This window comes from Vanacampus margaritifer, chromosome 1 (assembly GCF_051991255.1).
Source record: "Vanacampus margaritifer isolate UIUO_Vmar chromosome 1, RoL_Vmar_1.0, whole genome shotgun sequence".
Lineage (NCBI taxonomy): Eukaryota > Metazoa > Chordata > Actinopteri > Syngnathiformes > Syngnathidae > Vanacampus > Vanacampus margaritifer.
Genome location: NC_135432.1, coordinates 21,751,628 through 21,770,809, shown reverse-complemented (window position 1 = coordinate 21,770,809; position 19,182 = coordinate 21,751,628). Strand labels below are relative to the sequence as shown.

Sequence of the window (19,182 nt, the reverse complement as noted above, 5' to 3'; positions counted from 1 at the left end):
AATGTAAATTATGGGAATATGTGGGAAGTAACTGGGATTTGAGAGTTATTTCATGAAAATGTATCTTAAATGTAAACATTTTGTTCTGTCATAACTAAGCAGGAATCCATGTAAAGTAACGCAATCAATCAAAAACTAGTATTGAATTGCTTGGCTGTTACTGAAGTTTGGGTAAAACTAAAACGTAAAAGATAGTATTCAAATGAAATGTATTGTTCTTAAGAGCAAAGGATTCATTCAACAGTATCCGTAAAATGTGTACAATACTAAACAGAATATGATCAAACTGTGTACAATGATGGTTAAGATAAAGGAATGAAATTACATTAGTAATTGTATCTGTTTTTCTTGAAACCATAAAAGGCATTATAAAATGTGTTTTCGAAAAGGTTGGTGCTGTGACGAGCCACAGGGTATTGACCCTTTGCACATGACGTCACGAACGTCAATTCTAGACTGACCAAAGAATACCAAATGTTACTCAACAAACATCTGCTCATTGGATGTACACAAGTGATTGCGGTTGATGTTCTAATATTACAGTTGACCCATTAAGTCAATTGATTTTACTCTGAAGGGAGAAAATCTATTTCCGGTCCGTCTTACCAGAGGTTGTGTGACTTTGATGGCGACAAAGGAGCGCTGACGTAGCTCACGGACGCTCGTCGCTCGTGCTGATGCTGCAGTTGCTAGGGCGCGGGAGCAGAGAGCAGAGACGTAAACAATTTTTTCTTTTTTTACGGGGTGGGTGTGGGGCTGGAGGAAAATGTCGCCCTCGTGCGGACAAATTTATAGCATTCTACGAAACATTGCTAAATAGACAGGCAGAACCCTACGGGCAATTCCAAACCTTTTAGTTTTGTTAGATGTGGATTTTTGCATTTCACGGCAGAACTCGGCACCTTTTCCTCACGTATGTTGAATCGATCAACACTGTTAATTGTTCGTTTCTTACATAATGCAAGTGTTTTTCTAGCATGATTTTCAGATGTGGTTACTGGAGCACACAAGTCCTGTTTAATTTTTGCGGGCCACCCCTGCACTATAATAAAATATTTCTAAATATAATACCTGACCTTGCCCTCAATGATGTAAACAGACAAAACACACGTTTTCATACATTTATTGAGATTTTTTTCTTCCATAGTGTCTTGAAAAGGTTTAGGGAAATCGTATCAAGCAAACGTGAAGCAATGGAATCAAAGGTCATCCATGTCCATTGAATGTAACAGAATCGCATAAAAAATATGCAAATAAATGCAATAATAGTGTTTTTTTTTCTTGCATACAAATTACAGATTACAAAAACATACATGAGATCTTGTTTAATCGATCCTGAAGTGGCGCTGAGAATACAGGATGAGTACAACATACATAGACTGTACAGCGCTGGGCTCCAGAAAAACAAAATTACTTCGAGAAACACACAAACAAACATACTGTGGAACCACCCATTCAAACATTAAGCAATGTAACCAGTAGAAGCACAAATAATATTCAGCGTGCTTTGGAAGGGGGTTTGGTATTCTTTGCCTCTCTTTTTTTCATTTCCAGCACAAATGGGACTTTTTTTTTTTCTTTCTCTCCAGGTTGTAATTCAGTCACATCAAGTCAAACATGAAGTCAGGCGACACTGAGACAAGAATCTTCGATTGAATAAAAAAAAGTAAAAATAAAAGATTCACGTTGCGATTGTGTGGAAAGACGGTGGGGAAAAGTCCCAATATTCTCAACCACTCAAATGAGCTCAATCGTTCGTGGCCCACTTAAACTTAAAGCGCTGCAGAGATGGAAAATGAGGGATTGTCATTTGTTTTTCCACTTCAATCAGGGGCGGTGGGCAAGGTTGATGATTGTGACTAATCATAAGTGCAAAGGAGATTGACATATTCAAAATATGATTGAGGGTTAAAAACAAAAACGTCGAAACAATAAAACATGAAAAGCATCTAAAAACTACATCCTATTGCACAATTAAACTTATGTGATGGTACGAAACATGGATAGTCGACGACGACAGGTCTTGCATACAAAAATCAAATAAGAAATACACATAAAAAGGTGGTTGTTCTGTCTTTTAAGACCGTTTCTTCTTTTCAACAGGGCCTTGTGCTTGAATGAGAACAAACACGAGCGCGTGATTGAATTCCGTGCGGCGTCGCGGTCACGACGGGCAGGGCAGGACCAAACGCCGATCTCATCGGCTCAAAGTGCACGTAGAGAGAAAACACTTGGATGCTTGTGAGGAGCGGACATGAATGGACAGTGGATGGAAACGGACGAGCAGGGGGGGGGCAACGCTGCATAGCTTGGATTGCGTTTAAAGCAAATGACGCCGTCGGAAAAGTCACACAGCAGTGAGAACTTAATTAGTGGACTGACTGTACATCGGACTCGACTCTTAGATCACGATTCCTCGTAGCTTCCTCTTGCTGATTCCGAGCTACCCCCACCCAAAAAACAAAAACAAAACTCAGTGGGTTTGTTCAGTCTTCACCAGGGTGACGGTACGCTCACACGTGTGTGTCGCCGCGCTCGCCGACCAAGTCTCCGCCCCGCAGGTAGATGGCTGAAGTGGACTTGGGCCGGTTGTGGCTGTGGCTCCGGGCCGAACCGTTGTTGTTGTTGTTGACCTCCAGCCCCCTGGCGTCCGTGGAGATGACCCACGTGGTGGGCCGCCATTTCTTCAGGGAATATGGCGTCTTGACTCGTTTCTTGATCTTATCGCCGGTGCCCAAAGCGCTGTCTGGGCGCCCCAAGCTGTCGCCTGCAAACAGCAATTAAAATTCGTCACTCGAGTCACATAAAGGTGATTTATAGTGTTGAATAATTTAACGATTGAATAGTTGTTTATGTGTCATAGATTGATGATTGAATATTCAAACATATACCACCAATATTTTTAGAGCGGTACCTCTCGTAACTTGAGGTACCCGCTGTGTCAATATTGCCGGTCAAAGATATTAGTGACAGACCAATATGTCATTTCCAGGGCCAATACGATACCGATTATTAGTGGTCAAGGAGGCCAATAACCGATATTTAATTGCAGTAAAACAGAAAATATTAGTGTAAAAAAAAAAAAAAAAACTTTAACTTTGTTGAAATGCCATTGAGCATATTTGTTGTTTTTTTCTTTTCATTTAACCCTATAGAGAATATACAGTTATGTTTTAAAATTTTAACAAAAACATAACTGAAACTTTCACTTATTTTTGTTAAAATTTTGAACAAAAACAAAAATTACAGGTAGTTCCCAGTTTCGGCAGCATATCTAATAAAGTGAAATTTTAAATAAATACATAAATAAAAAGTCCCTGAAGTTAACCCAGTTTTAAATTGATCCAAAGATATTTGCAAACAGTAAAAATTTGTCTGAACATGTTTAAAATTTCTTTGCAACAAGAAAACTGTTTAGTAAAAACTGTCTGTTATTATCTTTTGCAACATTTTATGAACCCTGACGAAAACCCCAAATTCACTAAGTTCGCAAGTATTTCCCGCTCAGTAGCTCAGTAGCTTTATTGGTCTGCCGATGCCGATATTCATCCAAATGCCAAATATCGGCACCGCCCCCTAAAAGAAATGCGCCGTCAAGTGTAGGAATGAGCCGGCGTCTCACCTAACGAGGCCAGGTCCTGCGTGGTGAAGGACAGATCCAAGGAGTTTGGTCTCTCTGGTCTGCGAACTCTGGGCTGCCTGAGCAGGGACTCGTCTCGCATGGTGACCGCCACCGGGAAGTCGGCGGCACCGGAGCCGGGCCCCGCGCTCTCCACCGTGGGCCCCGTCAGAGCCCCGCTTCCGCCTTCCGTACCCGTGTCCTCGTCCCCGCCTCCTTCGCTCTCGCCTCCGCTCTCGCCGTCTCCCCGGCCGTGGCCCGTGTTGCTGTTGTTGTTGTTGGTGTTGGGTCGGGCCGATCGCAGCGCGGCCACGCCGGACGACGCGTCCCTGGGATCCGGCTGCTCGCGGCTCAGGAGCGGCTCGTGTTCGTCTGGGCTGGCCGTGATGACGCCGAGGCTGAGGCGACTGTCATCGGACCGTAAGGCTCCGTTTCCGCTGGTAATGACGGCGGATCCTCCGAAACCCGCATCGCCGCCTGTGGCCGCGGAAGGGACGATCCCGCCGCCATGACCGTTGACGGCGCCATTTATGCTGCCGTTGGCGTGCCTGTCTCGTAGAGCGGGAATATTGTTGATGCTCGCCCCTCGATGAGCTTCCGCATCCATGTTTGGGCCCGTCACTGTGCCGCTGTTAATCTTGGATCCCTCCACCTGCCGCAGGTTGGACTTCCCCGATCGTCCGAACTTGAACCTGAGCGAAGAGGACGACGACTCCTTCTTGGCTGGCTTGCTACGCAGGGACAAGCTTGACGGCCTTTTGGGCAGGTTCTGCTGCTTGGGCAGCGGGAAGACGGTGGCAGGCATGGAGGCGGCGGGTTCGGGTGTACCCGAGGCTTCGCTCGCCATCTTGATGAGGGGGTACAGCAAGCTGGAACTCCCCGGACTCAGCGGGTCTGGCGAGCAGAACTGCTTTTGCGAGTGTTCCATCAGGTTCTCGTCTGAGCTCTCTTTCAGGTTCTTGTCCACCTCTTTGGGGTCAAGCTTGGTGGTTTCCAGGTCTTCCTGAGTTAGGTGGAGGCAGACGGGAACCGTGGCGCAGCCCGTTGGGCCCTCGGACTCAGAAATGATAGTGGTGGTTGTGGTGGAGGCCGAGGGGCTCCCTCTCAGACCCAAACAAGGTCCACTGGTGCTGCTACCCTCTGGGCTGGTCAGCCGGGCGGCGTTGGCTTGCTGCTGGCGTTCTTGGTTGATGGAGTTCCTGTTCCTCTCCCCGGGCCCTCCCCCGATTCGACCACCTGCGGAGCTCGTGGTATCGGCCTGCGTGTTTTTGGCCACGCCCTCATGCTCTTCGATATAAGTGGAGGAATGATCGGCATACGGGCCAGACTTGGGGGTCACGCGGTTTCTGAATGAAAATGGTGCGGAAAATATTGAAAAAGCAGGCAGGCGTATTTGAACGAAGAACCCCCTGAAGATGTTTACCTCTCATTGTGCAGGGTGGTCGACATGGGATTGAGCGTTGGGCTGACTGATTTGGAGCGGTCCCAAATGAGGAGCAGCTCTGCCAGCCGTTCTTCGGCACATTGGGCTGTGAGGCGGGCCTCGGCATCCTGGTCCCAGCAGTCCTCCATCGTCTCTTTTAGAGAGCGAACCGCCTGCCGGATAAGAGACGCAAGATGTCATCAGGGATGTAACGATATCCAAACATCACGATACGATACTAAAAAAACACACGCACGCACAATATTGTGCTTTTTGTACATAAGAGCAATGCATATAAACAACCTACAATATCTAATAACAATATTGAGGCACTTAATTAACAATGCAAGCACACATTGAGTTCATATTGACTCGGTTCACAAGCATATTACGTTCCCCTCCATCGGACCATTAGCGTGTATTTTAAACATAGAAGGGCCAAAACATGCCTTGTGAAAATTAAACTGCACTAAAAAACTAGCCACCAGAGGGTGACAGACCTGCACAAATGGAAATCAACCAGCCTTTTTTTTTTAACAGATGTGCTGCTTTTAATGTCATGACATGACGATATATTTTGGCAGGTTCAAAACAATAAATATGCCACAAATTACGATCCAAAACTTCAAATTCATCCTACAACTTTACCATTAAAAACAAATGGCTACAGATGATTTGGTTAAAAAAAAATAATAATGCGTACGAAACACAATGCGTTCCAAGAGGTTGTTTGGAAGTCAAATTTGTCTGTAAGTTGAATTACATTAAAATTTTATTTTAAAATAAAATGTTATGAAATTATAATTTTTTTTTTATAAAAAAACATGTAAAATATTTTTCAAAATGAAACAACTTCAATTATATAATATATACAGTATAAAATTTCTATACAGTACATGAATAAAAACAAACAAACATTCAATTATATCATCCATCCATCATCTGAACCACTTTTCCTCACGGTAAATTTAATGTAATTTTTGGGGCGACGTATTTACGTCATCGGCTAGTCGGGACAGCTCTAATGCGATGACGTCACCAAAATGTGCTACCGCGGTAAGACGTTAGAGTCAAAATCTCGACCGTCAGCAAAATTTATACCTTATATTGAATATACCGTTCATATCGCCCAGCCCTAACCTGTAATATGACCTGTTCATGTGATTGCATGTTTACTTTACAAAATCTTAATATTCACTCTGTTCCAAAAGTACATTTCAGCTGTATTTCTAGGTATTTACATCTGGAGCTGATACACAATTTAAGAGATTATTGTTAATTATATAGATATTATTATTACTATTTATAACCAAACACCACAATCAGGTAAGTAAACATAGTTAAATAGACAGATTTCAATAAATTAAAGTCCATAACATTGCAAATCCTTTTCTCGCAATAACTATCAAACCTGTGTCTCTCTGCCATCCGATTATTTTTTCTACATATTTTTTCAATTTCTGTTGCTCCCCTTCTGACTCTGCCTTCTTTTACGCACGTACCAAGCTGTTCTCTTTCCAGGCCTCTGGGAATTTGGGCCGCTGTTTCTCCCTCGACACCAGCACTTGCATGTCCTCGAACGTCGGGTGGTTCCCGGCCTCCGCCTGGAAGGCCATCTGGTACTCTGGTACAGATTCACCTATAGGTAGGTGGTAAGTGAGGAGGAGGAGAGGTGAAATTTTCATGCTTATATGCTATAATAAGTGTGTGTGTGTGTGTGTGTGTGAAGTCTTACCAGGGAAAATATCTGTACATCTCATGAAGGTCTCCCAGTAGACCAGACCCAGAGCGTACATGTCCACCTGTTTCAATGCAGACTCACAATCCCTCAGATTCACTGCTCCCTCCAACACCTCTGGCGCCATGTAACGGATGGTGCCCACCTACAGAGGAAACAAAATGGCATTTTGAATACTTACTGCCATGCCCCACTGCACCCCTTGGATGAAATTCTCTCCAGACTGCTCTCACCTCACTGATAGCAGTGTTTTCCTCTTCCCCGTGGCGTGCCGGCCTGTTCCCCGTCAGCTTCATGGACAGGCCGAAATCGATGATTACACAAGTGCCATCGGTCTTAACCAGAATATTCCGACTGTTCAGGTCCCTGTGGGAGACCGCTGGCTTGTACATGTCTTTGAAAGAAGAAATGTGACAATGAATTGGAGTAAAAATAAATAAATAAATTTAAATAATGTAATAAATAAGTCCATATAATGCAGCGGTAGTTATGCTGTTTCTAAAAGTCATTCAATTGAGGGACATTGCCCTATTAAAACAAAATACAATGTGCATAAATAACTGAGAATTGAACAGGTTTAGCACCTCTAATTAGAGAGGGATTTATTAAAACTGTAGAAAAAAGAAAAAAAATATTTTATTGGATTTAAATTTCAATGGGAAAATGTATGTACTTATCTATTATTATCTATTTATTAATACGAGGTGGCTGTGGCTCAGTAGGCAGAGCGGGTCATTGAGTGACTCAAGGGTTGGTGGTTCGATTCCCAGCTCCGTCTCCTTGCTATCAAAGTGTCCTTAGGCGCTACACCAAACCTTTGATTGCTACCATGTCAGCACTGTACATGAGAAATGGTTATTCTTGCCCAATTAAACAAAGGAAATTATTCATAATAAATATTTGATTTTATTTCAATATTCTTTTGAAATATTTTTAAAACATTTTGACTGTGAAAAATACTTTTGGGAGGTTTAATCTGTTTTTTTCAAGATTTTTTGGAGGGGATTAAAAAAAAGGCACCCCCCCCCCCCCCAGTACATAAATAACGGGCGTCAATTATACACAGGTTTCGCTTTTGCCGGCATGATACAGGGTCCGCTGGACGAGGAAATTAAGCCACATTCTTTGGCCACGAAAACAAATTAAACTTGTAAGTTAAGGCACCACTGTATATTAGCAGTGAATCATACAACATTAAGAAAACCCCCTGATATTCCTTCATGTCCTCCTCTTGACATTTTAGCAAAACAGGATGCACTGTTAATTGGCTGCTAAACGGTTTCTTCTATCAAATATATAAAAATAGGATTATGACCATATTGACTAATATTCTCTGCATGTGCAATCTTACTCAGTGTACAGCAGGCAACTCCTCTTTCCCTTTTGACTCTTCGCCTGTCACTTGCTCATTCACCTGACTTTCGTTCTCCGTCCTCCCTACTTGTATGTAAGCCTCGCTGACTGCCGTGATGAGTACCCCTGCTGATTGAGAAGAATGAGGAGGGCTGAAGGAATTGCAGCTCTGTTTAGTTGTCACTTCTGCCTACAAAGAATGATTTCACGAAGCCTCGAGAATATTCATATCAGCTCACTTTATCCTTCTCTCCAATTTTTTTGTATGACTCGGATGCAGGCGAGAGGCCACTCTATAAATAGGCCTGGCCAACATGGAAGTGTGTGTTTGTCCAAATTCGGATGCAAAGCGCTCCAAGACCCACACGGAGTTGTACTGTGCAGGATGCAGAGTGGCTTAAGCTCTTGGCTGGAAGACAGGGATTTCTGAATAATAATTCCAATAAAATGGACTAACAAAATGAAAAAAAAAAAATCCTCCTAGCTCCACAAGTCTTATAAGCCCCCTAAAAAAAAAAAAAAACCTGTGTGTGATTTTTGCCCGCTCACCTCCTTTGAAGAGTTCAGTGTGCAGGTACGCCAATCCCCGAGTGACAGAGTGAGCAAGCCGGCAGCTGTTGACCCAGTCGTTGGTCTGAACGCTCAGGTAGCGGCTCAGCGAGCCCTAGGGTAGGAGACAAGGAGGTAGGACAGAGAAAAAGAAGCGCTGTCGTGAGATGTTAAGTTGATGAGGCGGCGACGTCGAATCAGTCGTCAGCATCGCGCTTGAGGTCTGACAAAACGAGAGGTGACGTGTGCGCAGGGAAGAAAAAACGCTGAGTCTTTGTCACTTTAGAACACTACTCGACAAAAGGGCAAGTGACATGCTGATTTCACTGGTTCACGAATACCACATCCAGGTGATGACACAGGTTCAGGGCTTAAAGTTAAAAAAAAATCCTGAGCCTGAACTTCATCCGGGGAGCGGTGGTGCAGTGTCGTTGTTCGACCGACATCAAGCCATTACTATTTGATTTGTCGCTGTGGATGGACTGTTTTACCCGTCTTTATTCCATGACTGATTTTTACTCCATGTACAGCACTTTGTATGAAATGAAATTTCGAGTTGAGTAGTGTTTGGTCTGTGAGACAAAGTGACATCAGAACCACAGTTTTTCATTTTGCCGACCGCCAACTGCACAATTGAGTGAGCACGGTTTACTAAACTGATCTCTAGGAACGGAAACTGTGTACGGCTGTCAGCATCAAAGTGTGCGAATCATCCCGTCGATTAGACTGCCTTTGAAAAGTAGTCCGATAGTACCGTTAGCACGCTAACACTTTAGACGGCTGAAACACTGGCAGCAGGCACCGTGCCATACAATGTCAGCGTAATTAATTATTTTTTTAGCGCCCTTAATTGCTGATTGAACGTGATTTCTGTACGAAGTTGTTTTATTGTCTTTGCTCGCAATAGTTTATGCCGGCAATAAGAACGGCAGGCAACGGCAACGTTCCGCAGGACGAGTCAAGTCACCCGTTCCCCCGCGACTGGCAAAACGCTCCGGGAAAAAACTTCAAAATAAAAGTGTTTTTTGGCATTGCGCTCCACATATTACTTTGTATGGGAAGGTTTACTTTGAAGGCCTTCGCTCCGCATTGGCGGTGTTTTTGCCAGACGTGTCCAATATTCCCCACATGTAAACTGTTTCCTTTGCTAGATTTGTCATTGCGCTGGTGGCTCTTATGCCAGAAATCCGGCACCGTGCAGGAGTACTTTAAGCCCTACAGGTTTCATCACTGTGTTTATTAGAGCAGTTATATTATGGATTGACTTTTTTCTGCTAGCTTATAACTTTTGAAATACATACCGCTTTAGTTCAATTTTTATCATGAATTCCTTCTTTAAGTGTCATTTCCATGACAAAGTCAATCATACTCAAGGCAATATTCATTGTATTGACAAATATTCAACTACACTACAAGTGTATGTTGCGTGTGATTGCCAAAGGACACTCAGAGTCACTTCACTCACATGTGGGTAGTAATCCATGACCAGCAAGTACTCTGTGCGCCCCTCCGGGCCCGTCCGCTCATCAGCGGCCACAAAGCAGGCGATGTTGTCGTGCTCGAGTAGGGGCAGCCGATAGATGGAGCATTCATTTAGAAAGTTCTGGCGGTTGCTGGCACTGAAGACCTTGACGGCGACGGGTCGCTCATCGAGGGAGCCGCAATAGACGGCACCGTATCGGCCCCGGCCAATCAGCTGAAAGGAAGAGGCAATTGAATGAGAGCAGAAGGGAAAAAAACTATTCTCAATAGGCTTAGAGTGCTGAACATAAATTAATTTAACACTTTTGAAATGTAAGCAGTTTATCAATTTGTCAGTGAACACAAGAATAATTCTCAGATTTCTGAAGGTTGACATTTTTTCTTTTTTTAATTTAAAATTGGCTTGACTTACAATTTTTCAAGATTTTCTGACACATCTCTTTAGATGCACTTATTTATGTGTTGCAATTCTTCTTTCTTTTTTTTCTAGAGCTCAGTATTGTATCAGTATCAGCAATTCTGTGTCCTTAGCGCACAATCATCTAACATTATAAAGATAGAAAATGAGATTGTACCGGTAGTTCAAGAGAAATACTGACAGGAATGCTTCTAGTAAAGAAATACAGAACCAAATAGAAGGGAAAAAATTGAAATAATATAAAAATGATAAGTCCGAATATGGGCATAGAATTAAATGTCGGTAGTAAAAATAAAATAAAAATAAGGGTTATACCATTAAAGCGTGTTTACGTTAGTTTTTACGTTACGGTTCTGATTGAGGAAGGCAAGGTATCGCCTGTCCTTTAATTTACACAACCAAATAACAAAAACAAAAAATTGAATGTATGAGATGCCAAACCGAATAAAAGATGTAGATCTTTAGCCAAATTGTGCTGAGGGGGTGGGGGTGGGGTAGCGAGATCGTGAGAGATAGAGAGAGAATGACTGGGAGTTCAATTCCTTCATGAAACGCTATCAGTGCCTTGCTCCATGACTTAGATCTCAGACAGTGCAGCAAAGCATGAACTTGTAGGACTTACATACGCCACATAACATTCAAATGAAATTTGTGGGTTTCTGACTTCTGGCCTTCCCTTACTGGTATTAAGGTTGACTGATTTCCAAGCTTTTCTTGGTGAATAAAATGGACAAAGGCACATTTTTATGTGATAATGTGCTCATCCATCCATTTTAAAAGTCATGCCATTTGAATATGTTCCGGTTTCTCTTTTGTGTTGTGCTCCTGGTGCCGTTTTCATTTCATCAGTTTGATAACCAGCATGCTTAGACTTGAAGCTTGAGGCCAGGACAACATTTTGTAAGTGATTTTATCAACGTGGGTGGTTGTTTGTAATTTCTTGGAGAAAGAAGCAGGGGTAATTCATCTCATTCTAAAATCGATGAAGTTGCAATACAGTACTTTTATACAAACTACAATAGGGATAGTAACTGTATATTGGTATTGATTCAACTAAACAAACGCATACCAAACTGTATTTTGCATCGCAAATAAACACACATTTTATTTGCTAGTTGTGTACAGAAATCTTCATTAAAAAACTCACAGCTCAACCCATGCAACTTTGCTGTTTGTTAACTGCACATTTAGCACTTCCCAGAATTTCAAATTGGAGCATATGCAGTAAGTCAGGAGGAGCTTCCAAATGACCGTGCAAAGTATTGTCAGCACCACCCAAGCTTAAGTGACCTCTTATCAAGTTACCATCAATACAGTTTTCTTGGAACAGTCACATGCGTGCTGCCATGACTTGGATGACGCAAGTCACACCCAAATATCAATTGCAACTTTTCTAACTATATATGTGATACAACAGTTAAATATCAGTTTTGTAATTAGAGCCATGGAATTGTGCAGGAGCGTTGTTGGGAGTGAGTGTTGGAAGTGAGCGGCCTTGTATGCAGTATTGACCCACTAGAACAAAAAGTGATCTTATTTCAGGAACAGACCTCGAGCAGTTTGAGATTATCCAGATCCAAAGAGCTCTCAGAGCCAGCAGCCTCCATCATGTTCAGATTGTGAAGACCTTGCTTACTGTCTCCTACAAATAAAAGAAAGAAAGAAAGAAAAACACATGCACAGTTGCACACACACAAAGTCTTTTAAAGAAGATCCTCTCTGATTCCATTTATTACAGCAATTATAACCAAAACATGTAACAAACTTAGCTAGTGAATGTGGTCTGCTCTTGCTCTCAGTGTGGCGCCATGGAAACTCACCACGCAACATGCGGTAACCAAAGAAAGCAGCTACTGCGACCACGGCCAGCACAGAGACGGTTGCCAGGGCGATGATTTTCTCTTCATAGGGCATAGTGTGACGGTCTGCTAGGACAACAGATTAGAACAAATAAGCACGTGCATATAGAAAATGAGACAACACAATTTAACTTAAGCACCGGGGCCCGCTCATGCAACTGTCAACTACTACAGACGATTAATAGGATTTACATCGGGGTCCATAGTAAACTACAAAATATCTTCAGCTGTTCATATATTTTTAGCTGTTTGTTTTGGGTCATTATCTTGTTGGAGGATCCATGACAGAAATAATAGATTTTATAGATGTTAAAAATGACTATAGCACAGTTAGTATTGCATAAAATAGTGACCTGATGCCTCACAACACGGATAGCAATACTGAATATAGCAGGTCCTACAATATGAATCATTTTTCCATATGCTCCATCTGAAATACATTTCAATTTTTAGTGAATCAACAATGTTGTACTGAAGCAAACAAAATGCTACAAAAACTAATTGAATGCGCTGTCATGAATGATTTTGGCTCTAGATTGCCGAGTTAGCCAATGGACTGTCATAGTGGCAAGAGAGGTGCCAGACATGAAAAAAAAATGATTACAACTTTAAATCCAACATGTTGAAATAATGTTTGTCTTGTCACCTGTTTGCTAAGCAGACAGACTGATAACACTGACGCCCGCCTTGCATTCCGAGGAATGTGGAGTGGCAACATGAATGGAAACGTACGCGCATGCGTGTAAGTATGTGTTCCGACACCAACACTGCATTTTATTCACCGCTAAACCTTGAGGAAGGAACAATTGACAATGCATGTGCTTGTATGAGAAGTATGACGACTTTTATCAATGCTGATTTTGAAATACTGTACTTGCCTGTGCCTTAAGTGTTGAGCTACTTGACCTGTTAATAGCAAAATTTGCTGATAGTTAACTGCTAAGAATATACTTATCTAGATGTATCATACAAAAATTATAACATTCATCCCAAAGAGATGTAGTTGATGTGTGAATGGACGCAGTGAGAAGCAAGGTGAATCCCCTTTAATTTACACCATCTTAAATTGGAAGTCAACCCAATTTTTTTTAGCTTGCAAACGTCACCTGACCAAACTTGGAAAACCGATGAGCCGTGATTGGTCATTACCTGAGCCCTGAGTAACCGGGAAGTCATTTTCAGTGAACAGCAAGTGACAAAATGGTCGCTCCTTGAGATGGATACAAACGGGTGAATTTTGCTGCTTATTTCATATTCCATTAAAGGCAAAATTAATCAGAAAGCTATGTTTAGACTAATGGCGCATACAACATATTATTGTAACAGATGTGGAGAAATGGTCCAGACCAGGAATCTGCAACCTGCGGCTCTGGAGCCACATGTGGCTCTTTAGTCCCTGTGAATCTCTAAAAAAAGATATATTTTTTTATTCTTGAGATAAAATATTTTTCAAATTAATTGATTAAATAAAAAACAAAAATGAAAAACTCTCAGAGTCCAATTTTTCAAGTTGTCAAAACAAAGAGCGATGAATGTTTTTTTTTTTAAATACCTAAAATTGTCCAAAAAGTGACCATAAAACATCCAAAAATTAAGAGGAAAATTATCATAAAATGTCCATGATATTGCCAAAAAATGTCAGAGAATTCAATTTAAAAATAGGCAGAAAATAAATTTCAAAAAATGTCCAAAACAGGAAGAAGAGAGGCAGCAAATTATCATATGTCCATAAATTTGCGCAAAATTTCAGAAATTTTACAGAAAGGCAGTAAGGTCTAAAAATGTATGAAAAACTAAGTCTGAAAAATTACCCAAAAAACAAATAATCCAAAAACGGTAGATGAAAGGAAGAGGGGGGGGGGGGGGGGGGGGAATCTCAAAGTATTCGATGGTGAACATTTTCTGTTATGGCGCAGCTCTAATTAACTTTTGGGCTATCAGTACATTCGACTTACACTAACACACTGTTTCGTTCATCAAAATGTTCAAATGTTTTTTGGCTCCAGACAGATTTGTGGTTATTTATTTGGCTTATATTTAAATTGCTCTTTTGACAGAAAAGGTTGCTGACCTCTGGTCCAGACCAACAATCCATGTCATGTAACTGGGGATCTAAGATGTACCAAGAAATAATCAATAATCAATAATACCAGGAAGTAACATATTAAGTATTAACCAGAAACCTATTAAAACAGATGGAGGTGGTTATTCCAGTTAGTTGTCAGTGTATATGTCCTGTAAGTGTGCATTAGTGTGTGTGCACTTACAGATTGGCTCTGCAGTGGTGGGGCTGGGAGGCAAGTACTCCTCTGTGAAGTTGACATTGCACATGTCACTGCCGCAACAGCAGAAGTGGTAGGTCCCGTTCAGGGTCTGAGGCGACAAGTTGTTCACCATGCAGCGGTCATCGCGACATCCTTGGTGGTCGCCCAGGTGGGTCCAACAACCTGGTTTTGGTTGAAAACAGCACACATATTGAGAAATTACATGGGCCAAATTTAGACCCGAGTGCCTGATTCTGATTCCAATTTCTATTTGTTTCCTATTTAAATCTATGTTCAAGTGACACACAGACCGGCGTGATCCTGTCACAGGGCTTAAGTTTACTGAAAACAATGACTGCAGATTTATTACATGGTATTATTCAAGCACTTTTTGAGTAGGCTCAAGGTGCTTTCAACTGTAGTCACTTAACTCATTCACTGCCATTGACGGCTATAGTCAAAAATTCATTTGAACAATTTCAATTAGTTTTAATTTTTTTCCCACTTTTGTTAACAAGTGTCAAAACCTGGAGAAAAAAATATTATACATTTAGAACAGAAATAAAAAATTGTGATTAATCTTGAATTTAAATAATCAAGTAATTAAACAAAAAAGAACATATTATTAAAAGGAATTAGAGGCGACAGACGATAATATTTTTTAATTGTAATTAATCGCATGACTTCAATAGTTAGCTCATGAATACGTTTACAAGTTCTCTACGTCGTGAAAGTACCCTGAATGCACCAGGTAGCTTGCAGCACAGCGGAGCAAAAAAGTGTGATTCTCCCATCCCTAAGCGTACAATAAGCTGTTTAACCCTAGAGCACTATCGCCGGGTGATATTCACCCGAGCAAACGTATTTACATGATTTTCAATATGTTCTGAGTGTCATGGGTGTTTCCCTACCCCAAAGCCCACTTTTTGCTACAGACATGCTTTCGAGTGATTTTCACCCGGCAGTAGTGAAATAGGGTTAAGTACGTATGGGGTGGATTTCACCCGGTGATAGTGTTAGTGTATAAAATCAGGCAATCTTGCCACATGTCAAGTTGTCAAGCAACAATAAAACTAAACACACGACAAGGAGAATTACATACAGTGTGTATTTAAATACAAAACATGCTTTGTTTTTAAAACATCACTAGCCTAGCATTAACGCTAAGGAGCTGTCAAGTAAGGTGGATACCATTTAAATGCTAACAGGAAGTTAGCATCAACTTCGGGTCCTTTAAATAACGAATATCGACACACAATTGCTGTGGAAACACATAGCCACAGGTAAGATAACACTACTCAAAGGTACAAATTCTTCCTAATTTGTGAAAGACGAGTTGTTTTAATAGAATTCAATCGCAACGTTCTTCTGTTCCCGTGTATACACCATGGATGCACGGCACCACACTGCCCCTAAGAGGCCAAAACACGCAGGAACACCCAGTACAGGAGTACTTGAGTTACGGACGAAGTCGATATTTACATCAAAATACTTAAGTGCAGTGATTTAAAAAACAAAACATATTTGCACCAGCCGGAAGATGCCAGAGCCCGGAACCAATATTTCGTTGTTTCCACACTGACATTCATCGCTGACGGACGGCAAAGCGGAGATAATGGAAACTTAAACACAGAAATGTGACGCGCCTGATGGCGAGCAACCTGTTTGATGGACGCCCTTTGCTGGAGGTAAGTAACAACACAACTAGAGCTGTCAAACGATAATAAAAAAAAAAATCTGATTAATCATATCATAGAATTTTGATTCATTACGATTAATCGCTTTATAAAAAAAAAGGCTTTTTTTATCAACATTTTTCCCCCGCCAAATTTGAAGAGCACTGGTTATGTGTTCATTCTTTTGACATTTAATGTTATGAGGACGTCTTCAACATTTTTGGATCCACTGCACACGCTCATCCTCCTCCTTTTCTAATCAGTTAATTACTTGCATAATTTAAAATGAAAAAAAAATGACCCCAATATTTTGACACAAACAAATGTTCTAAATGTGATACGCAAACATTTATTAAATGCTTTACTTTAATGCATGTAAGTCATCCGCTGTCACACTAAAGGATAATCTATGGTCAAAATTAAATGTGTGATTAATCTGTGTTAATTTATGATTAATGCGATAATTTTTTGTGATTAATTAATCAGTTAACGCTTTAACTTTGACAGCACTAAACCCAACTTTAAATAAGTTTAAAATGGCGTAATCACTGTGGGAAATTAACAAAAAAGAGGGTGCTGCGGATGAGACACGGGCGTCATAATGTCGTAAAAGAAACATTCTAGGTTGGGCACTCACAACTCGAGGATTTCCTGTATTTGTTTTGCAGTTACTGTTTTAGTATACAGTATTTGTATTTTACTTTAACCTTTTTTTTTTGAGGATTGACAGATTTTTAATTTCTTCAAAATTCAAGGATACAAATATATACAAGGACTTAAAATGTTTGGGGGGAAGGGGGGTATACCAACACACATTTCCACACAAAATACAACCCCTGGTCATTTTATTAATCGGGATTTTAATCTTAATAAAAAATAATCATGACTATTACTGTATTTTTCCCATAATCATCCAGCCCTACTTCAATGTATAGTAATCCCGCTGGAGTCAAACACATTTGCAAAATATTGGACAGTATTAGCAACGTATTAGAAACATTTTATTAAACATTATAAGCCATTTTGTTTCCCCGGCCAACAGATTCTAAAGGCTGATTACTTTGGTATTACTCAACTGACATTAACATTTGCTCTATTTAATGGTCTGCATACCTCAGAGCTTTGAATGTAGTTTTGATTTACCATGGGTGTGTTGTTTGGGATTACATGTGTTTAAGGTTAGGATTTTTTGGGTGTGATTTATGTTGAATATCCTACCTTGTTTGACAAGTCGGAATTCGCCTGGTGGACTTTTCTCCCACAAGCCGAAGCAGTGGCTACCAGTGGCACATCGGATTGTGTTATTCTCTGGCGAGACCCGGCCCTCGCCTCCCGCCACTCGCTCCACTTCCGATTGCTGCTGCTGGTCTGTGAAGGCACACTGTCGCTCTTCGTCCTGTGCCGCTACAAACAGACAGACGATGGGAACTTGAGCATAAATCACAATTCAAAAGTACAGGGCTTTTGCTGAACATTTAATGACGTTTCACCCAGACTACTACATTTTAGTTGATGAAATTAAACAACAAAGTGAGTGCCGCAAAACATATTCAGCACATTACAAGTTTCATATTAACCCTTTCAAATGTTACCACCCACCGTTTATCAGTATACTGGAAATGGTCAACCAGACAAATTGCATTTTTTGAAGGGACACGAGCAAATGTATAACAGACATTTTACTCTGGATTTGCTTGATTCACAACCCCCTAAAAATGTTACAACGCTTGCCTCTTTTCATCCAAACATCAATAGGAATGTCAATTAAATTCTAGCCTAAAGGTCAGAATCCATACAGTTGCTCACAGACAGTGGGGACGTCACAATCCAATATGTTTGTGAGAGTTAATTTACAGATGATGCTCAAAATTGGCTTCTGGAAACAACAGGTAAAATGTACAAAACAAATGTAACTACACGCCAAATTTCCAAGCAAATATTTAATTGGTGGCATACATTTTTATTCATATTTGGCAAACAGCATTGTTTTCAGTGCTTCAACCAGATTTTTGATGTCAGACAAATAATCCAAATTATGTGTAGTAGCTCTTCAATTGATGAGCGGACAATTAATGTTTGCATATAGTAGTGCAGCCCATCCAAACTGATCTGAAATTTACAACGTGCCCAAAAGAAAACTGTTCACTTGCTGATGATGTGCATTTTAGTATTGCCAAAGTGATGGCAAAGAGGAATATCTTGAGCCAAAGTCAATGTGTGGTTTTAGACTGCATCATTGATAATCTGAGATAAGAAACACGATATGCTATATTGTATGTCCTATAAACAGCTCCTCCCTTCCCTCTGTTTAGGGGTGGGGCTGATGCCTGTTATGAAAGCAAGAGTGGATGTGTTCTGCCCAAGGTCAAGCTAGCCTGAGTGAGCATCAGACAGAGTAGTGGAATGGGTTTTCTCTCATGCTCCACCCACATGTAAAGCCATCAAATTGGCCAGCGTAGTGCTTATTTTTTTACGTTTATGGCCATTGGGAATGTAGCATTAACAAATAATTTTATGAGGGTGAAGGTTTCGCCCAAAAATCAATTAATTATTGTGGGGTAAAGTCACAGTTTTAAATTTACTAACAAATTCCACTGTACTCAACATCCATTGTCATTACATAAGCAATGGGCACACTAAAATAATAAATTTTCTAGATGTTATAATGTATGTCTATATTTTTCACCTGCGTTCATTGACTTGATTTCATTAGCTTCTGATAGTGTCATTGACTATGTTTATAAAAACGGTCAATACTTAGGATAAGGTAAAAATTGCGGTTTCGGGATAACTCGTTTACA

The 19,182-nt window shown here is 40.9% G+C and overlaps 1 protein-coding gene across 2 annotated transcripts in view; it reads right to left on the bottom strand.

Annotated features, from left to right (window-relative positions):
• Nucleotides 1-1,107: 1,107 nt before the first annotated feature.
• LOC144062141 (bone morphogenetic protein receptor type-2-like) overlaps nucleotides 1,108-19,182 on the bottom strand; it is a 32,336-nt gene continuing 14,261 nt past the window's right edge. Inside the window, exons 2-13 of one of the 2 annotated variants that reach the window (XM_077583159.1) lie at nucleotides 17,600-17,785; nucleotides 14,709-14,888; nucleotides 12,403-12,510; nucleotides 12,133-12,224; nucleotides 10,148-10,378; nucleotides 8,683-8,797; nucleotides 7,014-7,174; nucleotides 6,778-6,925; nucleotides 6,545-6,681; nucleotides 5,043-5,215; nucleotides 3,623-4,965; nucleotides 1,108-2,767 (exon numbers count right to left, since the gene is read on the bottom strand). In XM_077583159.1, the coding sequence (XP_077439285.1) occupies nucleotides 2,514-2,767; nucleotides 3,623-4,965; nucleotides 5,043-5,215; nucleotides 6,545-6,681; nucleotides 6,778-6,925; nucleotides 7,014-7,174; nucleotides 8,683-8,797; nucleotides 10,148-10,378; nucleotides 12,133-12,224; nucleotides 12,403-12,510; nucleotides 14,709-14,888; nucleotides 17,600-17,785 (3,128 nt within the window). In that variant the 3' untranslated portion in view covers nucleotides 1,108-2,513. The remainder of the gene's footprint in view (nucleotides 2,768-3,622; nucleotides 4,966-5,042; nucleotides 5,216-6,544; nucleotides 6,682-6,777; nucleotides 6,926-7,013; nucleotides 7,175-8,682; nucleotides 8,798-10,147; nucleotides 10,379-12,132; nucleotides 12,225-12,402; nucleotides 12,511-14,708; nucleotides 14,889-17,599; nucleotides 17,786-19,182) is intronic. The other variant, XM_077583169.1, reaches the window with a different exon arrangement.